Source organism: Eucyclogobius newberryi, unplaced genomic scaffold, assembly GCF_026437365.1.
Source record: "Eucyclogobius newberryi isolate DKJ021-1_F unplaced genomic scaffold, fEucNew1.0.hap1 SCAF_5, whole genome shotgun sequence".
Taxonomy (NCBI): domain Eukaryota; kingdom Metazoa; phylum Chordata; class Actinopteri; order Gobiiformes; family Gobiidae; genus Eucyclogobius; species Eucyclogobius newberryi.
In genome coordinates this window covers 17,937,132-17,960,850 of record NW_027316167.1, presented here as the reverse complement: position 1 = coordinate 17,960,850, position 23,719 = coordinate 17,937,132, and the positions used below count along the sequence as shown (strand labels likewise).

The following is a 23,719-nucleotide window of genomic DNA, read 5'->3' as shown; positions in this document are numbered from 1 at the left end:
TTAAAAGTACAGATACAATGGCTAAAGAACACTCAATTAAAAAGTAGGTATACCTCTGCAAATACTCTAAAGAACTATAGCCATGACTGTGAGAGAAGATGCTGCAGTCAGTGCTGCTCTTCATGACGTCACTCCTCTACAGTCACTATAGACTATAGAGAGCACTCACGTGACGTCACACGGCTGCCCCCAGGCTCCCCCAGGCTCCCTCCAGACTCCTCCAGGCTCCCCCAGGCTCCCTCCAGACTCCTCCAGGCTCCCCCACGCTCCTCCAGGCTCCCCCACGCTCCTCCAGGCTCCCCCACGCTCCTCCAGGCTCCCCCCAGACTCCTCCAGGCCCCTCCAGGCTCCTCCAGGCTCCCCCAGGCTCCCTCCAGACTCCTCCAGGCTCCCTCCAGGCTCCCTCCAGGCTCCCTCCAGGCTCCCTCCAGGCTCCCTCCAGACTCCCCCAGGCTCCCTCCAGGCTCCCTCCAGACTCCTCCAGGCTCCCCCAGGCTCCCTCCAGACTCCTCCAGGCTCCCCCACGCTCCTCCAGGCTCCCTCCAGGCTCCCTCCAGGCTTCCTCCAGGCTCCAGGCTCCCTCCAGGCTCCCTCCAGGCTCCTCCAGGCTCCCTCCAGGCTCCCTCCAGGCTCCTCCAGGCTCCCCCACGCTCCTCCAGGCTCCCCCAGGCTCCCCCACGCTCCTCCAGGCTCCCCCAGGCTCCCCCAGGCTCCTCCAGGCTCCTCCAGGCTCCCCCAGGCTCCCTCCAGACTCCTCCAGGCTCCCCCACGCTCCCCCACGCTCCTCCAGGCTCCCTCCAGACTCCTCCAGGCTCCCCCACGCTCCTCCAGGCTCCCCCAGGCTCCCTCCAGGCTCCCTCCAGGCTCCCTCCAGGCTCCCTCCAGGCTCCTCCAGACTCCTCCAGGCTCCCTCCAGGCTCCCTCCAGACTCCCCCAGGCTCCCTCCAGGCTCCCTCCAGACTCCTCCAGGCTCCCCCACGCTCCTCCAGGCTCCCCCAGGCTCCCTCCAGACTCCTCCAGGCTCCCCCACGCTCCCCCACGCTCCTCCAGGCTCCCCCAGGCTCCCTCCAGACTCCCCCACGCTCCTCCAGGCTCCCTCCAGGCTCCTCCAGGCTCCCTCCAGGCTCCTCCAGGCTCCCCCAGGCTCCCTCCAGGCTCCCTCCAGGCTCCCTCCAGGCTCCTCCAGGCTCCCTCCAGGCTTCCTCCAGGCTCCTCCAGGCTCCTCCAGGCTCCCTCCAGGCTCCCTCCAGGCTCCCTCCAGGCTCCCTCCAGGCTTCCTCCAGGCTCCCTCCAGGCTCCTCCAGGCTCCCTCCAGGCTCCCTCCAGGCTCCTCCAGGCTCCCTCCAGGCTCCCTCCAGGCTCCCTCCAGGCTTCCTCCAGGCTCCCTCCAGGCTCCTCCAGGCTCCCTCCAGGCTCCCTCCAGGCTCTTGGCCGTCATCAGTGCGTGTCCCTTATACAAGCCCATTCTAAACCCCAGTCTCTGCTTCGCCACCATCACGTACACGTTGAGACTAAAGTTTATTGTGTTCTTTATGGTGCCATCACAGTTGTTTAAGGTGTAATGGGGCCATTATGTGGTAGTGGGCAGTTCTTCTGCTCTTTACTCTTGGCTCTCTGGTGTCTGGCTCCGGCTCAAACTCGGGTTTCAGTCGCTGGATGTAATCAACACAGCGCGTGAATAATTCAGCGCTGACGGCTGTGCTTGTTACAGAAAGAAATCCCTTCTCGTTTCACGGGCCTCATTTCGCACCTCCGTTTGTCTCTTTCCCGCTGGTCTTAATTACGCCGCGGGCCGGGGCAGCTTCAGGTGTAGAGTTGCGTCCTGCGGCCAAAGCGCACGACGCACGGACGCACTCTGCAGCGCAGGAAACACGCGCGAGGTGGACTTTCCGTTAGTTGAGATCGAATAATGTTCAGCCTTGTTGTGCATCGAGTCCATCTAATCCAGCCGAACATTTCATCCACTCCCACTGGATAAACTGGTTCTGTGGAAGACGCAGAGGAACCAGCATGTGGTTCACGGGCGCAGCGGGACTACTTTTTGGTGAGTATTGTCCATCCTGAAATATTGACCTGTACAAACATATGATGAAGTATGATGGTACATTTTGTTATGCGACTCTGATTTTGAAAGGATATTAGAGTAAGATGTTGGAACATTGGATGGGATGCTAGAAGATAACTTTTGTTGGTGTATAAGGCTCTATTTGGCATTTTGCTTGATTATTTATCAAGTTTATTGCACATCAGTTCACGTATTCACAATTTGAAGTCTCAGGACAGTTTTGTCTTTCAATCCCATCATGTCAACGCAGAGACAGGAAAAAAGTATTTCAACAACTTTGCTCCCTCCTGTGGTACAAAACACAGAGACGTTTTAAATTAAATCATTTTATGTCTTTTGATGATTCTAAAGAACTGGTCAAGAGCTACCTGCAGAGCTGATGCACTTGTTTGATATCATTGGCAAATGTGTTTTCATGTATTGGTTAATCTCATTGAATGTTTTATTTGTGTTTTAGTATCCTGTGTTTGTTGTTTATGTTGTGTTGTGTTTTAACAGGGACCCATGAAAAAGAGATCTTTTCTTACTGGGTTTTCCCTGTATGAATAAATAAAATGAATGAAAATATGGTTATGCCTAAGTCCTTATAGACATCTCTCTTCTTCTTCTTCTTTTGGGAGCAGACCTCATACATACTTTGTTTACCCTTCATTGCTCATTTTTAATACCTCTTTTGATTAGGGCTGATTTTCCCTTTTCCCGCCTGACTTAACATTACCCCTAATTTAAACTGAAGCCATAGCTTTAGAAATGTCTCTTTGTGAAGCTGAGACGAGCTTGTGGTCACTTCTAATTGGACTAAATCTGAGAAAAGAAAATGAGATATAGACTCCCACCTAATCATTTTATTTATTTTTGAAGGAGTAAAGCTACTGTTCAGAGGAATTGACTGACAGACAGTAGATAAAACATTTGAAGGGCCTTGTTTGAGGATTCATTTTTCAGAGATTAATAATAAAGACTTAATAATAAATAAATAAAAGTCTAGGTCAATTGCATAAAAGGCCTATTGTAAATCTTAAACTTTTTTTGGTGCGTGTATTATACAAACTGACCCTGATTCGTTCCAGAATGTTTGGTCTGACTCAAAATAATTGGATTATAGCTTTCCCTTTATGTTCCATGTGTCCAAAAGCTTGATGGTCGCCTTTTATGGTTTTAATACCTTTTATTCCAAGACAAATACAATATGAATTTGTTGTAGGCTAAATTAACATTTTTGACAACCCACTGCTTTGAGAGGCATGCTGAAAAATATACTTCATAAGTCAAATAATGTTTTATAGCATTTTAATATTTTGTTGTGTATTTCGTAGCAATAACCTGCGCGGTCCAGCATGCCTGCTCAGAGTCCAAAGTCCTTCAGAGAAAGGCCGTGTCCACTCCGGCCAGCCTGGAGGAGGACATCCAGACGGTGATCAATCAGCTCCACTCTCTGTCTGAACCCAAAGTACAGATTCGCAGCGGCAGTGATCCTCTCCCAGTCGAGGGCGTGGACCTAAACGCTTACTACAGAGTCATCACCAATCTGTATATGCTTCTGCAGCCTCTACTGCGAGAGGGGTTCATGGAAGACCTCCCAAAGACTTTAGTATGCGTGTTATCAGGAAAACAGGACTGCGGCCTGGAGGCAGAGCTGATCAAGGCTGTGTCCGTGGAGATGGGTCCAGCCATCATAGCTGCATTGAGCTCCCTGACCAGTCCCAGCTGTTCTCCGCTGGGCAAAAGCGGAGAGTCATACAGCTTCTTCACGACGTATCTGCGGATGAGCGACTCAACTAAGGCAACGCTGACCGGGATACAAGACATCTTTGTGAACATCCTGACTTACTTCCCTGTCTCTGGAAACCTGGTGAATGCCGTCAGCAGCCTCGTGGACACTGTTGTCAGATACACTTTAGAGGTGTTGTTTTCTGTTCTAGAGGTACCAGTGGATTACATAAAGATAGCACTGCAGTTTGGGGTTCAAGTGCCCACACTGGACGAACAGGGAAAGTGTGAGCACGGTAAGAGTTTGCTCCTTTTATGTGTGTATTTTTATATTTCAATCCCAGCAAATGTTGTATCATATTTATAATTGTGTTTTGTTTCACAGGTGATTTGAAGCAGCTTATTATGTGGTAGGTTCTCTCTGATGTTTGACATGAGTACTATTTCATGATAGTAAATATAATGGGTAATTTATGTAATGTAATGAATAGTTGTATTTGCTTAAAGTATAATCACATTTGTTGTGTCATTATAAGCATGCAAATTGAAAATTATACATTTAAATGCGCACTATTCTGGTGGAGGGTCTGCCACCTGCTTGTCCCCAAAGATATGTTATTGCATTCAACTTTTACATATATTCTATTACAGGTTTGTAGTGCGAAAACACCTATTGAAAAACATGTATTTCACTGTGAGCCGGCTCCCTCTCCACAGACCTGATCTGTAATTGTCTCTGTGGAGATGCTGTCGATACGTTTAATGCCGTACTGTGGAGCATTTCGGGCGAAGTAATAACATCTCCCTTTGAGACAAGCTGATGGCGGACGGTGCACCTGAAAAGTTGCTCCTTCAAATACACAAAATAATATTACACTACACATTTATGTTTTGCTCAGGGGTCTTCGTCACAATGTGAGCTGGTCTTTCGGCACAGCACTTATCGACATCCTTCTGGAGGTCGCTCTTCCCCCGGACCCGTCCATCTGCGCATATCCCGGCCCCAACTGTCCGAGCCCTGGACTCCCTTTCCAGCGCTCCCTCCTGAACTCCAACGACAACATAGACACGCACCGTAACACCCCGCTCCAGTGCGACCCCCAGAATCTGGCAGAGCTAAACGATACGATTTGTCCTGAAATCGTGTCAGGGTTGAGACAATCCTCTTCTGTCTCTGTGCTGATGTTCTGCCAAGCCCTGAGCTCACTCAACGCCAAGCAGATAAAGTTGGTGTGGAGCAATGCTTGTTATGTGTTTGAAGCTGCCATGTCTCCACTGACGAGCAGGACAGCGGCTGATTGTCCCGCTGTAGGCACTTTCCCCCCCCCTGTCATCAACCCTACGTCTGCCCCGCTGAACGTCGTCCCGGTGAGAAGAGTCAGAGAGGCGTCCAACCTCAATCAGCTCGCCTGCAATTACAACAGCTGGCTGGACAATATTTCGGTGGACCCTGTGCTGGTGTCGCTGTGCGGAGACAACCAGCGAGAGGAGTTTGTTAAACGAGTGTGCAGCAATGCAACGCTCGTAAAGAAGCTTGTTTCGGACAGCACCAATCTCTGGTTGTACGCGTACTGTGGGAACTCCAGCGCAGACGTGGCCTACATGGTGACCGAGCTCTGTCTTTACGAGCAATGGATGTTCCAAGCTTCAGTAATTAACCCGTACCTCCTTGAATTCTGCACGATACTGGACAAAGAACGCCTCTCACTCCTCATCTGTCAAAACATAGGCTTCTACATGCTTTTGTTTTCCAGTCCCGCCAATGTACATCTCATGCCCAACTGTTCGCAGGTGCTGCCCATGCCTGTCATTCCTGACACCGACGTAGACACAATCGATCCATGCCAATACTCGCTTTGGCAAGACGTGTCCCTGATTCATCTCAATGTAATAACTATATGCGCACAGTTTGATGCAAATGATTTTAACAGAGAAGTATGTGCCAACCAGTCTTTTCTGAACCGGCTTCTGGACAACAAGCTCAACGAGTGGCTGAGACCACACTGTGCAAAAGCTGTTTTAGAAATACCATATCAGAGCAATGACCAACGCTTTAACACAACAGAGTGGTGCGATTATCAAATGTGGGCGAGTCGCTATGTGGATGACTCCGTGGTTGGTTTGTGTTGGCAGCACGACCAAGTCGCTTTTCAGAAAAATGTCTGTTGCAACCTAGGTGTCTTTCAAAGGCTGCTCCAGGACCCTCGCAACGCTTGGCTGCGATCAGTGTGCAATGAAACTGAAGAAATGGAGAAGGCGCAGCTCATACAACAGGTCAGTAGTTTGTAATGTGTTGTAAATGCTTATTATTACTCATTAAAACATTGTTTATTCTTTTAGGTTTGTAAGTACGCCGACTGGACCACTCCCATTATTGTGGACATGACTGAAGTAGCTGTTTGTGCTGTGGCCGACCCTGATAACTTCGTCTCCAAAGTTTGCCGCAATGACACGGTGCTGAAAAACCTACTGGCCAATCAGGACAACACTTGGCTCATTCAACACTGCTCCAACCACACCAAGGTTGGAGGTCAAGGCACTGTAGGGTTCAACCCCAGCGAGCAGTGCCTGTATTTGTCCTGGAGCGTCTCACTGCCAGACCCTGTTCTCATAACTATGTGCTGGAAGCAGGACCAAGCCCATTTCGCCTCCACCATCTGCCCTAATCCAAATCTTCTGTCCGCACTGACACGAGAACCGTCCAGCGCCTGGGTGGCATCTGCGTGTGCCACTTATGCCAACCTCACAAACGGTGGGACAGTGCAGCCTCACGTCTGCTTGGCTCAAGACGTGGTAAAGAAGTTCAACTGGACATGCTCACAGCACCTCATTTTAGCCTGTCAACCTGGGGCAGGGCAAAACGTGATGATGCAAATGATCGCGCGCTGTTGGTTGGAGAACGTGCGGAGCCGGATGGCCGAGTTGCTGACTCCGGAGGTGAGCGCGGTGTTGGACCAGGCCGCGAGCTTGGCTGTGGTCTCGTTCTTTGCGCTGGAGGAGATTCAGAACACGACGTATCATGTGGCTGAGAATGTGCGTCTCGATATTCTGATGTCTGTGGATGTGTTTCTCAAGAAGGAAACCGACTTTGTCAAGAAGCGGGTGTTATTGCAATGCTTTGGGGTAAGATGTTCTAAAATATATGTATCATAATGAGAAGTGCGCTGGGTGGATTGGTCAAATTGGAAAGTTGTAGAGCACTTTGAAAACAAGTCAAACAAAGTGCTGAACACAGATGATAAACCAACAGAACAAACACATATTTAAAGTTTATTCCAGTGTTTTGGTCGAACAACGGAAAAAAATTGGCCCCTTTATTTTTATTTTTTGAGAATGTGCTGGAATGTAGGGCTGGAGACCTTTAAAAACAAATACAATAATTTAAGGCAAGGCAAGTTTATTTGTAGAGCACATTTCATACACAAGGCAATTCAAAGTGCTTCACACAGCAGGGAAAATGCATTAAAATCACAAAGAAATTACATAAACAGAAATACAATAAAATTAACTAAATAAAAAATGAAAATAAAAACACCTAGCCAAATTCAAATTTATCGGACCACATTGGCAGGCATTCCAGACACTCCTTCCATATTTATTTGACATTGCAGCATGACGTGTCTCCATAATTTAATGATCAATGTGAAAAGAATTGAATGATCTGACAGCTCTTATGATCTTTGGATTTATGAAAATGTATGTTTATGAGTCCTTTGCATAGCAGCCACTGGTCTATAGTGCATTCTTTAATCACACAGCCTACCTTTAAAGTCATTGTATAGCTTGACCACAGCTACAGGTGACACTGGATATAGTTACAATCCTGTCACTGATATCTGCATAATGAATGCACAAACTTAACACTTGCTTTCACAATCAGAATACGACCCAAAACAAATGAACAGATTACAGTTTATGTGATCATCATATGTTTGTTTTACAGAGGGTTCTCACCAGCCTGATGCAGGTGACGCGGGACATCACCCAAGAAGAGTTTGGCTTCATCCAGGTTATATTTCGTCATTTTACTATCTAATATATTTGGCCATGATGATAAACGTACATGTGCATCCAGGAGTACTTCAACATACCAGTGGACAACTTGCGGGAGGTTCTCAGTGGATCTCACATCACCACCATTCGGATGATCCTCCTGTACTACACCAGGCACAAGAACACACTACAGGTGCAAAAACACATCCAGCTACAGTATAATATTACAACTGTTGTTTGAGAGATGCAAAACTACAATATTGAGTATTTTACCTACTTTAAAACAGAGCTGCCCGATAATGTTGTTACTGTTGTGGCCAATAACTGATATTTGCAGATACAGATAAGAATACCACACGTTTATGTTAAGTTGAAGTATTAGTAGATAGTAAATGCATTTATCTGGGATACAAAACCAGACTGTCTGACTGTTAACATATGGGGATATTTTTAGTGACCTGCTATTTTTTATTTTACTCATGAATTTGGTTAAAAAGACATATCTGATGCACTGATCCGGAATGACACACGAGCGCACACAAACTGGGCATGTGCAGAAAAAAATATTGGTGCCAAATATCGGCTGAAAATGGATTGAAAATAGAACAATCTTGCACACTAAACAGTTATACGTTACACCTCTTCGTTTAACTGTACAGTCCATACACTGGCTGTGCAAAACTTCAACCATGACATTTAAGATGCTTTGGCACATTTTTGATAGATTGCCATAATATTGTCTGAATTGTGTCATTGAGATTAAAAATAAAATCATAATATTACATTTTGTCAATATTTCCCAACCCTTGTTTTTCCTCTGCTTCTTGGAGGTTTTGTCACTGGGCATTTGGGTTGAAAGCAGGTATCACACTCCTCTTGATATAGACATCATTGGTGTTTTCCAGCTTCCAGAGAAGTACATGTCCACGCTGGCTTCAGTGCTGTTCCAGACGCACTTGGCCGCTGATGGGAGTCTGTTTTCTGACCTGGCCTCTCTCTTGGCTCTGGTCAGTCCAGCCGACATCCAGGGTCTGCCCAGGCTCCAGAACAACATCAATGTGTAAGTCTTTCATTGGGTCCTGCATTGTCGGCCGGTGGGTTTACGTATCACATCACGATTCATTTGTGGCACGTATGTTCAAATCCTCCTGTGACTCTTTGAGCTAAACCTGGTCAATTATGGCACGACACCACAGGCCTTTTTTTAAACATTTTGGTTCTCTTGACAAAGCTTTCAAATGTCACTGAATCAATGTCTTTCCAAAGATCTATATGGGAAACTTTCATCTCAAAGGCTGTTTTGCTAAAAATGCATTTTCCTTCACACTTGTGTCTCCAAGTGTCAGTGAAATTGGAATCGTTTACATCTGGCTCAAAACATTATTGAAATTGATGCACCCGTATTTTTTTGTTCGCATGAATTTATTTATTTTTCTGTATTGAAATAAACTTCAGGAAAGGTTTAAATTTGACTTCACCTACCGTGTCTCCCCATAAGATTATAATGAGCGGAGCTGCAATCTACGGTAAACTTAGCTCCTATATCAGGCTGGTCACGTCATTACACAGTGAAGTGTCAGGAACATGTATTATGCATTGAAGGTAAAGGAAACCCATTCACTCCATAGAATTAAATCTTCTGAGGGTAGTTTATACGTTAAGTGCTAAGTAAGTATTGACTAAACAGGTCATTAGATATGATTATGCCCCTCCAACACCTACTGAGCCTGTTCTTACCATTATATGACAAATTATTATCTGTACTTATATTTTGTACAAATAATATCCAGAGGTAAAACTTAACTAATTACAAATATGTTACTGTAATTGAGTCGATTTTTTTGAGTAACATCTATTTGAATTTCATTACATTAAAACATATTAATTATTAATTATAAACTAAATTACTGAATACTGCTTAAGTCCCAATGTCCCAAAGCTCTGTTGTCTTACCTCTGTCACTGCTCCTTTCTACAGTGATGAACTCATAACCTAACACAGAGATAAACTCATAACCTAACACAGAGATAAACTCATAACCTAACACAGTGATATACTCATAACCTAACACAGTGATATACTCATAACCTAACACAGTGATAAACTCATAACCTAACACTGTGATAAACTCATGACCTAACACAGTGATAAACTCATAACCTAACACAGTGATATACTCATAACCTAACACAGTGATATACTCATAACCTAACACTGTGATAAACTCATGACCTAACACAGTGATAAACTCATAACCTAACACAGTGATAAACTCATAACCTAACACAGTGATAAACTCATAACCTAACACAGAGATAAACGCATAACCTAACACAGTGATAAACTCATAACCTAACACAGTGATATACTCATAACCTAACACAGAGATAAACGCATAACCTAACACAGAGATAAACTCATAACCTATCACAGAGATAAACTCATAACCTAACACTGTGATAAACTCATAACCTAACACAGAGATAAACTCATGACCTAACACAGTGATAAACTCATAACCTAACACAGAGATAAACTCATAACCTAACACAGTGATATACTCATAACCTAACACAGTGATAAACTCATAACCTAACACAATGATATACTCATAACCTAACACAGTGATAAACTCATAACCTAACACAGAGATAAACTCATAACCTAACACCGTGATAAACTCATAACCTAACACCGTGATAAACTCATAACCTAACACCGTGATAAACTCATAACCTAACACAGTGATAAACTCATAACCTAACACAGTGATAAACTCATAACCTAACACAGTGATAAATTCATAACCTAACACAGAGATAAACTCATAACCTAACACAGTGAAACTCAACCTAACACAGTGATAAACTCATAACCTAACACAGTGATAAACTCATAACCTAACACAGTGAAACTCATAACCTAACACAGTGATAAACTCATAACCTAACACAGTGATAAACTCATAACCTAACACAGAGATAAACTCATAACCTATCACAGAGATAAACTCATAACCTAACACAGAGATAAACTCATAACCTAACACTGTGATAAACTCATAACCTAACACAGAGATAAAATCATGACCTAACACAGTGATAAACTCATAACCTAACACAGAGATAAACTCATAACCTAACACAGTGATATACTCATAACCTAACAGTGATAAACTCATAACCTAACACAATGATATACTCATAACCTAACACAGTGATAAACTTATAACCTAACACAGAGATAAACTCATAACCTAACACCGTGATAAACTCATAACCTAACACAGTGATAAACTCATAACCTAACACAGTGATAAACTCATAACCTAACACAGTGATAAATTCATAACCTAACACAGAGATAAACTCATAACCTAACACAGTGAAACTCAACCTAACACAGTGATAAACTCATAACCTAACACAGTGATAAACTCATAACCTAACACAGTGAAACTCATAACCTAACACAGTGATAAACTCATAACCTAACACAGTGATAAACTCATAACCTAACACAGTGATAAACTCATAACCTAACACAGTGATAAACTCATAACCTAACACAGAGATAAACTCATGACCTAACACAGTGATAAACTCATAACCTAACACAGAGATAAACTCATAACCTAACACAGTGATAAACTCATAACCTAACACAGTGATAAACTCATGACCTAACACTGTGATAAACTCATAACCTAACACAGTGATATACTCATAACCTAACACAGTGATAAACTCATAACCTAACACAGTGATAAACTCATAACCTAACACAGAGATAAACTCATAACCTAACACAGAGATAAACTCATAACCTAACACAGTGATAAACTCATAACCTAACACAGTGATAAACTCATAACCTAACACAGTGATAAACTCATAACCTAACACAGTGATAAATTCATAACCTAACAGAGATAAACTCATAACCTAACACAGTGATAAACTCATGACCTAACACTGTGATAAACTCATAACCTAACACAGTGATATACTCATAACCTAACACAGTGATAAACTCATAACCTAACACAGTGATAAACTCATAACCTAACACAGAGATAAACTCATAACCTAACACAGAGATAAACTCATAACCTAACACAGTGATAAACTCATAACCTAACACAGTGATAAACTCATAACCTAACACAGTGATAAACTCATAACCTAACACAGAGATAAACTCATAACCTAACACAGAGATAAACTCATAACCTAACACAGTGATAAACTCATAACCTAACACAGTGATAAACTCATAACCTAACACAGTGATAAACTCATAACCTAACACAGTGATAAACTCATAACCTAACACAGTGATAAACTCATAACCTAACACAGTGATACACTCATAACCTAACACAGTGATAAACTCATAACCTAACACAGTGATAAACTCATAACCTAACACAGTGATAAACTCATAACCTAACACAGTGATAAACTCATAACCTAACACAGTGATAAACTCATAACCTAACACAGTGATACACTCATAACCTAACACAGTGATATACTCATAACCTAACACAGTGATAAACACATAACCTAACACAGTGATAAACTCATAACCTAACACAGTGATAAACTTATAACCTAACACAGTGATAAACTCATAACCTAACACAGAGATAAACTCATAACCTAACACAGTGATAAACTCATAACCTAACACAGTGATATACTCATAACCTAACACAGTGATAAACTCATAACCTAACACAGTGATATACTCATAACCTAACACAGTGATAAACTCATAACCTAACAGTGATAAACTCATAACCTAACACAGTGATAAACTCATAACCTAACACAGTGATAAACTCATAACCTAACACAGTGATAAACTCATAACCTAACACAGTGATATACTCATAACCTAACACAGTGATAAACTCATAACCTAACACAGTGATAAACTCATAACCTAACACAGTGATAAACTCATAACCTAACACAGTGATATACTCATAACCTAACACAGTGATATACTCATAACCTAACACAGTGATATACTCATAACCTAACACAGTGATAAACTCATAACCTAACACAGAGATAAACTCATAACCTATCACAGAGATAAACTCATAACCTAACACTGTGATAAACTCATAACCTAACACAGAGATAAAATCATGACCTAACACAGTGATAAACTCATAACCTAACACAGAGATAAACTCATAACCTAACACAGTGATATACTCATAACCTAACAGTGATAAACTCATAACCTAACACAATGATATACTCATAACCTAACACAGTGATAAACTCATAACCTAACACAGAGATAAACTCATAACCTAACACCGTGATAAACTCATAACCTAACACAGTGATAAACTCATAACCTAACACAGTGATAAACTCATAACCTAACACAGTGATAAATTCATAACCTAACACAGAGATAAACTCATAACCTAACACAGTGAAACTCAACCTAACACAGTGATAAACTCATAACCTAACACAGTGATAAACTCATAACCTAACACAGTGATAAACTCATAACCTAACACAGTGATAAACTCATAACCTAACACAGAGATAAACTCATGACCTAACACAGTGATAAACTCATAACCTAACACAGAGATAAACTCATAACCTAACACAGTGATAAACTCATAACCTAACACAGTGATAAACTCATGACCTAACACTGTGATAAACTCATAACCTAACACAGTGATATACTCATAACCTAACACAGTGATAAACTCATAACCTAACACAGTGATAAACTCATAACCTAACACAGAGATAAACTCATAACCTAACACAGAGATAAACTCATAACCTAACACAGTGATAAACTCATAACCTAACACAGTGATAAACTCATAACCTAACACAGTGATAAACTCATAACCTAACACAGTGATAAATTCATAACCTAACAGAGATAAACTCATAACCTAACACAGTGATAAACTCATAACCTAACACAGAGATAAACTCATAACCTAACACAGAGATAAACTCATAACCTAACACAGAGATAAACTCATAACCTAACACAGTGATAAACTCATAACCTAACACAGTGATAAACTCATAACCTAACACAGTGATAAACTCATAACCTAACACAGAGATAAACTCATAACCTAACACAGAGATAAACTCATAACCTAACACAGTGATAAACTCATAACCTAACACAGTGATAAACTCATAACCTAACACAGTGATAAACTCATAACCTAACACAGTGATAAACTCATAACCTAACACAGTGATAAACTCATAACCTAACACAGTGATACACTCATAACCTAACACAGTGATAAACTCATAACCTAACACAGTGATAAACTCATAACCTAACACAGTGATAAACTCATAACCTAACACAGTGATAAACTCATAACCTAACACAGTGATAAACTCATAACCTAACACAGTGATATACTCATAACCTAACACAGTGATAAACACATAACCTAACACAGTGATAAACTCATAACCTAACACAGTGATAAACTTATAACCTAACACAGTGATAAACTCATAACCTAACACAGAGATAAACTCATAACCTAACACAGTGATAAACTCATAACCTAACACAGTGATATACTCATAACCTAACACAGTGATAAACACATAACCTAACACAGTGATAAACTCATAACCTAACACAGTGATAAACTTATAACCTAACACAGTGATAAACTCATAACCTAACACAGAGATAAACTCATAACCTAACACAGTGATAAACTCATAACCTAACACAGTGATATACTCATAACCTAACACAGTGATAAACTCATAACCTAACACAGTGATAAACTCATAACCTAACACAGTGATACACTCATAACCTAACACAGTGATAAACTCATAACCTAACACAGTGATATACTCATAACCTAACACAGTGATAAACACATAACCTAACACAGTGATAAACTCATAACCTAACACAGTGATAAACTTATAACCTAACACAGTGATAAACTCATAACCTAACACAGAGATAAACTCATAACCTAACACAGTGATAAACTCATAACCTAACACAGTGATATACTCATAACCTAACACAGTGATAAACACATAACCTAACACAGTGATAAACTCATAACCTAACACAGTGATAAACTTATAACCTAACACAGTGATAAACTCATAACCTAACACAGAGATAAACTCATAACCTAACACAGTGATAAACTCATAACCTAACACAGTGATATACTCATAACCTAACACAGTGATAAACTCATAACCTAACACAGTGATATACTCATAACCTAACACAGTGATAAACTCATAACCTAACAGTGATAAACTCATAACCTAACACAGTGATAAACTCATAACCTAACACAGTGATAAACTCATAACCTAACACAGTGATATACTCATAACCTAACACAGTGATAAACTCATAACCTAACACAGTGATAAACTCATAACCTAACACAGTGATAAACTCATAACCTAACAGTGATATACTCATAACCTAACACAGTGATATACTCATAACCTAACACAGTGATATACTCATAACCTAACACAGTGATAAACTCATAACCTAACACAGTGATATACTCATAACCTAACACAGTGATAAACTCATAACCTAACACAGTGATAAACTCATAACCTAACACAGTGATATACTCATAACCTAACACAGTGATAAACTCATAACCTAACACAGTGATATACTCATAACCTAACACAGTGATATACTCATAACCTAACACAGTGATATACTCATAACCTAACACAGTGATAAACTCATAACCTAACACAGTGATAAACTCATAACCTAACACCGTGATAAACCTCAGTCTCATGAACACTTCTAAACACTGTCACTTTAACAATAATTTAATCAATCACTCACTGCACTGTTCACTTTCTGCACTAAATCTGTAAATTTAACTAAACATTTTGTGTACATACTAAGTCTAATTTTGATCTTATTTGTACGTTTTACTTACATAATGCATGCCTTATTTGATATATCTTGATTTTATTATTATTCATTGTTATATGTTGCATCGAATCACCAAAGCAAGTTCCTAGCATGTGAATTTTGTTCATTGAAAATAGCAATAAACTTTTTCTGATTCTGAAAAGGAATGACCATAAATGGTACTAAAAATGTGTTGTAGTGTTGTAGTATGTGTACTTTTTCCTTTTTGGAGTGCATGTCATTTTTAGCCATTAAACTGTACTTTAACACGAGTACACACATACTCTATATACATCTACCGTAACTGAAAAGATGCTGCTGTTGGGAAGCAACATACACCGATCTAATCCCTCGCTCGAAACGATATATTTTCAGGCGAGAGACCATCAACCTGAACTTAGACCGGATGACTCTGGACCAGCGTCGTGCGTTTGGCGCCTGGTTTGGCACAGTCATGCTCCCGATCAACATCACCCGAGGTCAACAATCGCTCATCAGGGACACCGGCAACCTGATCGCTTACCTGCCCTTCTACAACTTCCAACACCTCTCGGCTGCTCAGGTAACAGCCCTGTGAGCTTTGATACCAGGCTGGGAAACTGGAGAAGCCGGGCATCTGTGTGTGCCATTAGCCCTGAGGCAAAACACTGTTACAAGTCACACTGCAGCCAAGAGAGGACGCCAAGAGAGGACGCCAAGAGAGGACGCCAAGAGAGGACACCGGCCGCTCTGTCTCTGTCACGTTTCAAATGCCAGGGCTTCCTGCTTGTAATCAATAAATGATGGGGCCGCTTCAATGAATGATAGCATGGTCCCTACTTTGTCTGTGGACACATTTACGTGATATATTGTTGAGTAATTTACCTGTCACATTCTCCCAGCTCCTGGATGGGTTAGATATGCTGCAGCAAAACACCTTGAGTCCCATACAGCGAGAGTTTATAGCACAAAGCCTCATTGGGACGTACAAAAACCTGACGGCTCAGGATTTTCTCAGGTCAGATCTAGAATACACCATATATACTTCACAGTCTAATGTTGTTATTACAAGTGTCATAAAACAATATATTTTTGCTGATATGATTTGACAGGCTTGGTAACATCACATGCTGGGCCGATCCAGAAGATCTCATTGTGTACAAAGGAACTGAGGCCTTTCCTGTTATCCAGGACCTCATCAGAAACTGCATCCGCAATGGACTCAACCTGCCCAGCCACATGGTACTTTTTGCAATAGTAACAACATCATAGTTCTTTTATTTCCCTACATTTAAAGAAATCCATGTACTCGCTCTTTGTATTTTGTAGCTTTCTCGTTTGCTGCTGAACAGTACCCAGTTTAATGACTCCTCAAAGCTGACAGTGGAGCAGATGAAAGACACGGCTCCTCTCATGCCCATGCTCGGAGTGAGCTTCATACAGAGCCTCAGTCCATCACAGCTACTCGATGCACTGCCTCTCATCAAGTCAGTCACATTCAGCCCAGCACAGGTACAAATACTGCAGAGCTAATACTGCATCACACTCACTCTATTGCACCGTGTTGAGACTTTCACTACATAAGCCCTTGTTTGTTTTGTACACGGTTGATTTGCTGCATCTGACAGCTGACAGGCTGCTGTCTGCAGGAAACTGAGCTCATGAACCAAAGACCCATCCTGGCTTTAGAAGCAGCAGCCTCACAGCTGTTGTCTCGCCTATGATACCATAGGCTTAGACCATAAGAGCATTTCAGATGGAGGGCAGGGGCCTATGTAACCTATGGGAGAAAGAAATGATCCACACATGTTTGCCTGTGTCGATAGATTGGCTCTACAATTGGCTCTTTCTCTTCATCTTATGGCTTAAAGATCTGTCAACTGACAACAATCACATCTTTAGGGCGTAATAATATCACTTTTGCCATGAATTTCACTTTTGTTTATTTTGTCTGACAGAGAAGATGTCGGCTTTGTGTCCGTTTTTGTTTCATGTGGTTAGGCACTAATTACAGAGATATGAACCATAAACAGTAACTCAAATTCAACCATACCCGGAACCTGTTCTCAGTATCATTAACTATTGACATGTTATTGTCTTTTATTGTACCACAAGGTGAATAAGTTGGCCATACACCCTTGATTGATAAACTCTGGATATTCCTTATGAAATACATTGTCAGATGAATGAAATTCCGCACAAATTAAATGTCTTTTTTTCCCTGACAGGCTGCTATAATTGTAGATAAGCTGTCTTCAGTTATGAAAGTAAGCTCTTGTTAATTAATATGGCTGTATTTCTTTTGGATAAATACACTTGACACAAACATAACTCTTCTCTTCAGATGAATTCACCGGGGACACTGCAGCAGCTTGGATCCCTTGTTTTGGGAGTTAAAAGTGAATTCTTGTTGACACTGACCTCTGAAAAGCTCCTGTCGTCGCTGCCATCTATGGCACAACAGACTCCCAGCTTCAGCCCAGTCCAAGCTAATGCCATTGCCACAAGGCTCTGGGTAAAGCAGTCACATTTTGAATATCTTATAATACTGTATCTGGAATAATGTTTAAATTTGGCCAAACACACCCTGGTTTTGAATATCACATCTCTGGCCCGGTCAGGGCTTTTTAGATGTGCCGAGCTGGTTGACTGAAGTAGAGCCTCTGCTCTACTGTACTCCTTTGGTCAGTGTTCTGCCCAGGACTCCTCAGCTGGTCAACAACCTCACCATATCAGTCACAAAGCCCTGGAACACACAGCAGGTAGGCATAAAAACTATACCTAATTTGTGTGAAGTCCGTTCTACCATGTTCTAATCTGGTTTCCAATTAAAGATGCTTTTTAGACACTGTGAAAAGCTGTATGGCATGTTTTCAATTAGCTCTTAAATATTTAACATGGGAAGCAAAAGCTTATCTGGCCTTTTGTTGAAAAGACACCTGCAACTGCACTGTTTTCATATCAGATTACAGCCAACAAATGTGCTTTTTCCATCCAGGCCCAAGCTATTTTCAACAAAGTGCTTGAATTAAAGCCACGCTTAATCAAAGAAGACTTCGAGTAAGTTATATATGTTATATGATCATACTAATACTCATGTAATGACATAAATATTGTCCTTTTGTCATTAGGAGTCTTGGGACAGCAGGACAAGGAGTGAGCTGTAAAGTTTTACTTGAACGACTGAGAGCAAAGCGCTCCCCTTCATCTGTCAAAGCGATCCTGCTCGTCCTCCGACAACAGCCCAGTCTTCTTCACACCTCACTGGTATTAAATAACAATATTAGTATTTAGGTTTTATAAATTCAATATGTTATTATTATCTCATTTTTAATTTTGATTTTCTGGATAGAAAAAATGTGTTGCTGATGAGGTGTACCAATATAAGTTCTTCCCTGAAGTTCTGGCACATTTTGGAGCTGAACTGGCTCTGGCAATGCCGTAAGTTTGCACTGTAGCAAACTTGTGCAAATACATTATACTTTTTTACACTGAAGTTTAGTACATATTGAAAATCCAATTGTCTTTCTCTGCAGAGTGAGCACTGTAAAGAAGTTCACTGTGGACCTCATGCAGTCTCTCAAAGCTCTCATCGTCGCAGAGCCTCAGTATTTTCTTCTACTGTCCAGACGGAAACAGGAACTTCTGGTGGATAAAATTGTTCAAAGACTGGTCAGTTTTTGAATGAAATATGAGTATGACAATTCAAATATCTGCATGAAAGTCTCAACACGTTTTGTTGATCTGCAGAGAATGTACACGGGCGTGTACACAGAGGAGGAGTTTCGCTCCCTGGGGATTATGGCCACATTTGTGAACGATGAGATATTAATTCAGCTTGACAGAACCTTTTTCATGGAAAACATCAATTTTCTACATACTTTCTGTTATAGCGCTACTAAAATGGACATAGTAGCACGAATCTTGCAAGATACAAATACTTTTGGGTAAGAATTAACATTCAAACTTCTGTGTTTAGGTCAGAGGGAAAATGTATTTTATCTTTTTTTTTCATTATTGGGCTTTCTCGTAGACCTGTGAAGACATGGACTAAGGCCACACTTAGTCAAGTGGGCAGGTTTCTCTTCTTTCTACCCACCAATAAACTTCAAGAGCTCCCACAGGTGAGATGCAACATTGCTACCAGATTCCCCTTATGACCAGAGTCTATAGTGAGTAGTAAGGATTGTTACACAATACAAGGAAAGATTAAGTCATTGAAGCAAGTAAATCAATCTCCCGGGTGTTGCATGACCATAGAGTCCTGGTAGTGTCCCCTGCCCTCCTGTTATCACCCAGTGTGATGGCCATGTAACACTGTATGTGCCCCCAGGAGCTGATGACTGTGGCCCGTATTGAGAAGCTGTTCATGGACCAGCGACAGTGGGAAGTTGGGCCCATTGGAAGCCACTGTATCGATGCCAATGAGAGGAGGAGCAACTTCAAAAAACAGCAATTTGTCCTGCAGTTTTTTCTGGGTTTCCTCAAAGTACTTTCAAGTAAGCTTGTCCTGTAATTAATTGGGTAAATGCTGCAACTTTACCCACATGACTTAAGGGATTAAAAAACTATACATATTTATCACAATCACATTTACTTTCCAGCCCCTATGCTAGTTCCTACCTGTGCGATCCTCCATTCAACCACTCCCTCTGTTTGGACATCTACCAGCTTGACCAGTATGTCATCTTCTGAGTTTGTCAACTGTTTAGAGTTAATGGGTCAGGACCCATTTTTGCCCTCTTATCACCGCAACCAATTGTTACAGAAAGTAAAAAAAGTAAGACAGTCTTCATTCTCAGACCTACCATAAAAATATCAATTCAGTTATTGTTTCTTCATGTTTCCCTCAAAGATACATGGTCCAGTGTCCTCCTTCTCCCCGTCCCTCATCTCTCAGCTTGGAAGAATAGCAGTGGAAATGACAAATGAGGAGTTGAGCAGCCTCCAACTTGCTGAACGTAACACCATTGCTGTTCTTGGGGCTGTTGATCTATGGACCACCAAACAAGTTAGTCTGAAAGAGTTATTAGAGTAGATTTACTGGATGAATCATGATAATCATGTTTTTAATTGCAGCAAGAAATTCTGTTTGCGGCTGTATTAGACTCCACTAAGCAGCGTGTGAGCCAGCTGGACTCCAGCACTCTGGTGGCATTGGGATATATTGTATGTGGGGCAAAAGCATCTGAAATTATTTATTTTAACGCAGTAGAGTTCAGGTAAGCAAAATGCCATATGACCAGCATGTCTGTCTGATCGTGGTTACTGAGCCTGTACTGTGTCTCCTCCTGGTGGCTTCAGTAAGGCAGTGCACTACCTTGGTCAGCTGAAGCTGCAGTGTACAGAAGACCAGTTGAGTACTATGGTCGGGCTGCTGAACCATGCCCTTGCTTTTGGACCCACTCCATTCTGGGGAACTGATGTTTTCATTGAAATTGGAATAATAGCAGGTGAAATCAATTTAGACTTCTGTAAAAGTGGCATGCACTGCAAGCATAGATTTGGATTGTTCTGTTCAATGAATGCACTTACTGAACATTTCTTGTACTTTCATAGCTGGTATTCCAGATTTCGATATGTCTTCGTTGGTAAGTGCTCAAATCGAAGGAATCACACCTCTGGCTATTTCAGTCATTCCACCCGCAAAATTTACTGTAAGTCTTCAAAAAATACCAAAGTTACAAAGGTTTGTTTTATTTGCTTAAATATGTTTTTTTTTTAATTGTTGGATCCAGGTTGTGTTAAGCCATCAACAGATCAGCATGTTCTCCAATGAACAGGCTGAGGCGGTGTCCCCCACAGTGATTGATGCACTGTCTTATATGCAAAAACGAGCCCTGGCCATGGTGCTGACTCCCTGGGAGGACAGGCCTGTGGACCTAAGAGGTACAACTGCTACACATATAGATGCAAAAAGTGTGTGTTGCCGACATGTCTTTGGACAACACATAAACCCATGTATGTTGAAGGTACAATTTATAAAACCAGAGTTTTGTGAAATCAATGGCATACATTTGCATTGGACCTTTTCCAAAACGAGATAATTTTAAATCTTCAATGATATTCTCTGGGTGGTTTTCATTCGAGAGATCTGCATCCAATCCTCTGTCAGTAAAAGCATGTGTGGAGTTCCGGATTTGGAAAGTCCACACTGACTTTAAGTTTGTTGTGTTTGAATTTTGAAAGCCGTTTTATTGTTTTTTAAAATGAAAATAAATAAATAAATAATACATTTTGAAAATATTATGATGAGAAAATATAGCCTTTTTTGCCATATTGCCTATCCCTGCAACAACCTGATATGTTACTTTAGATTTCTGTGTCCTCAGGGAGATCGCTGGGGCTGGCGTTGAGCCACTGTCCTGTGTGTTTGCTGCTGGGATTGCTGATGCTGCTGGTTATCCCATCATGACCTTAACATGACCCCACTCACCTCAGCTTCACTACTAAATTTGTGCAATTTATCTATTTGTATACACAGCACTTCAAGATTACTATGTACAGTAATTCACTTTATTTACCTTTTAAGCACTGAATAAACCAAAGAATTATTTATGAATGTAAAGACCATTTTAGGGACAGAATTTATTTATTTATTTAAATACCTGCACAGAACTGAGTTATCTTGATAAAACTTGAGTTAGCCTATGTAAGTAGCCTAGGCCTATTTTGTTAAGAAGGATCAGTGTTGTAGTGCGTTTTTGTATTGTTGTGCGGACACTCTGGTTTGCCAATGATCAGACTTAATAAAAGCAGCACATTCTCTGCAGTCCATTTGTATTTATTGTTAATGAAAATAATGTGTGTGTATTATCAATTATATTATCATTATTATAATAGTCATTATACTATAATACACCATAAAGAACACATTTTACCACCTCAGACACAAAATACTTTTTATTCTGTTTTTTAATGTTGGACATGAGATTGTTGTGAAAGGTGGATAGGGTGAAGTGTTTCCATTTCTATTCATTTAAAGTGGAAATAAAAGTAATTAGTGCAAAAAAATCCAAAGAAAACTGAGTGACGGGGTACAAGCCTCATCTACAATAAAAAAAAAACCATTGAAAAACATTGAATTTCATGCATGGCTAAAGTGCATGGTACAGTCAGTTTTACTCTTTTAGAATCACAAATGTCATTATATGACATGATTTAGAACATCACAAATAAAAACTCAAATTTTGAAACATATATTTTGACCATTATTATTTCTGCCTTGATCAAAGTCTAAGGACTCAAAAGGCACAGTTTTGGCCAAATGTCCCAGCTTTTGATTTGAAACATAAGAAGCTGTATGAGCATTATTTACATCATTATCTACATCAGATGTATGAGCATTATTTACATCAGATGTATGAGCATTATTTACATCATTATTTACATCAGATGTATGAGCATTATTTACATCATTATCTACATCAGATGTATGATCATTATTTACATCATATGTATGAGCATTATTTACATCATTATTTACATCAGATGTATGATCATTATTTACATCACATGTATGAGCATTATTTACATCATTATTCACATCAGATGTATGAGCATTATTTACATCATATGTATGAGCATTATTTACATCATATGTATGAGCATTATTTACATCACATGTATGAGCATTATTTACATCATTATTTACATCAGATGTATGATCATTATTTACATCACATGTATGAGCATTATTTACATCATTATTCACATCAGATGTATGAGCATTATTTACATCATTCTTTACATCAGATGTATGAGCATTATTTACATCATTATCTACATCAGATGTATGAGCATTATTTACATCATTCTTTACATCATATGTATGAGCATTATTTACATCATTCTTTACATCAGATGTATGAGCATTATTTACATCATATATATGAGCATTATTTATATAATTCTTTACATCAGATGTATGAGCATTATTTACATCATTCTTTACATCAGATGTATGAGCATTATTTACATCATATGTATGAGCATTATTTACAT

The 23,719-nt window shown here is 40.6% G+C and overlaps 1 protein-coding gene across 1 annotated transcript; it reads left to right on the top strand.

Moving 5' to 3' along the window:
• The first annotated feature begins 82 nt into the window (after positions 1-82).
• strc1 (stereocilin 1) lies at positions 83-22,428 on the top strand. Its single transcript, XM_072464623.1, has 30 exons — positions 83-106; positions 1,251-1,440; positions 3,382-4,071; positions 4,161-4,185; positions 4,675-6,049; positions 6,116-6,898; positions 7,719-7,784; positions 7,851-7,961; positions 8,674-8,828; positions 16,112-16,298; positions 16,618-16,733; positions 16,828-16,957; positions 17,045-17,227; positions 17,944-17,982; positions 18,060-18,230; positions 18,337-18,477; positions 18,714-18,775; positions 18,847-18,982; positions 19,068-19,156; positions 19,252-19,387; positions 19,466-19,662; positions 19,749-19,839; positions 20,049-20,214; positions 20,320-20,495; positions 20,571-20,726; positions 20,795-20,937; positions 21,020-21,168; positions 21,275-21,372; positions 21,454-21,604; positions 22,048-22,428. The coding sequence occupies exons 1-30, from the start codon at positions 83-85 to the stop codon at positions 22,128-22,130; spliced, it is 6,219 nt and encodes a 2,072-aa protein (XP_072320724.1). The 3' UTR covers positions 22,131-22,428.
• The last annotated feature ends 1,291 nt before the right edge of the window (positions 22,429-23,719 follow it).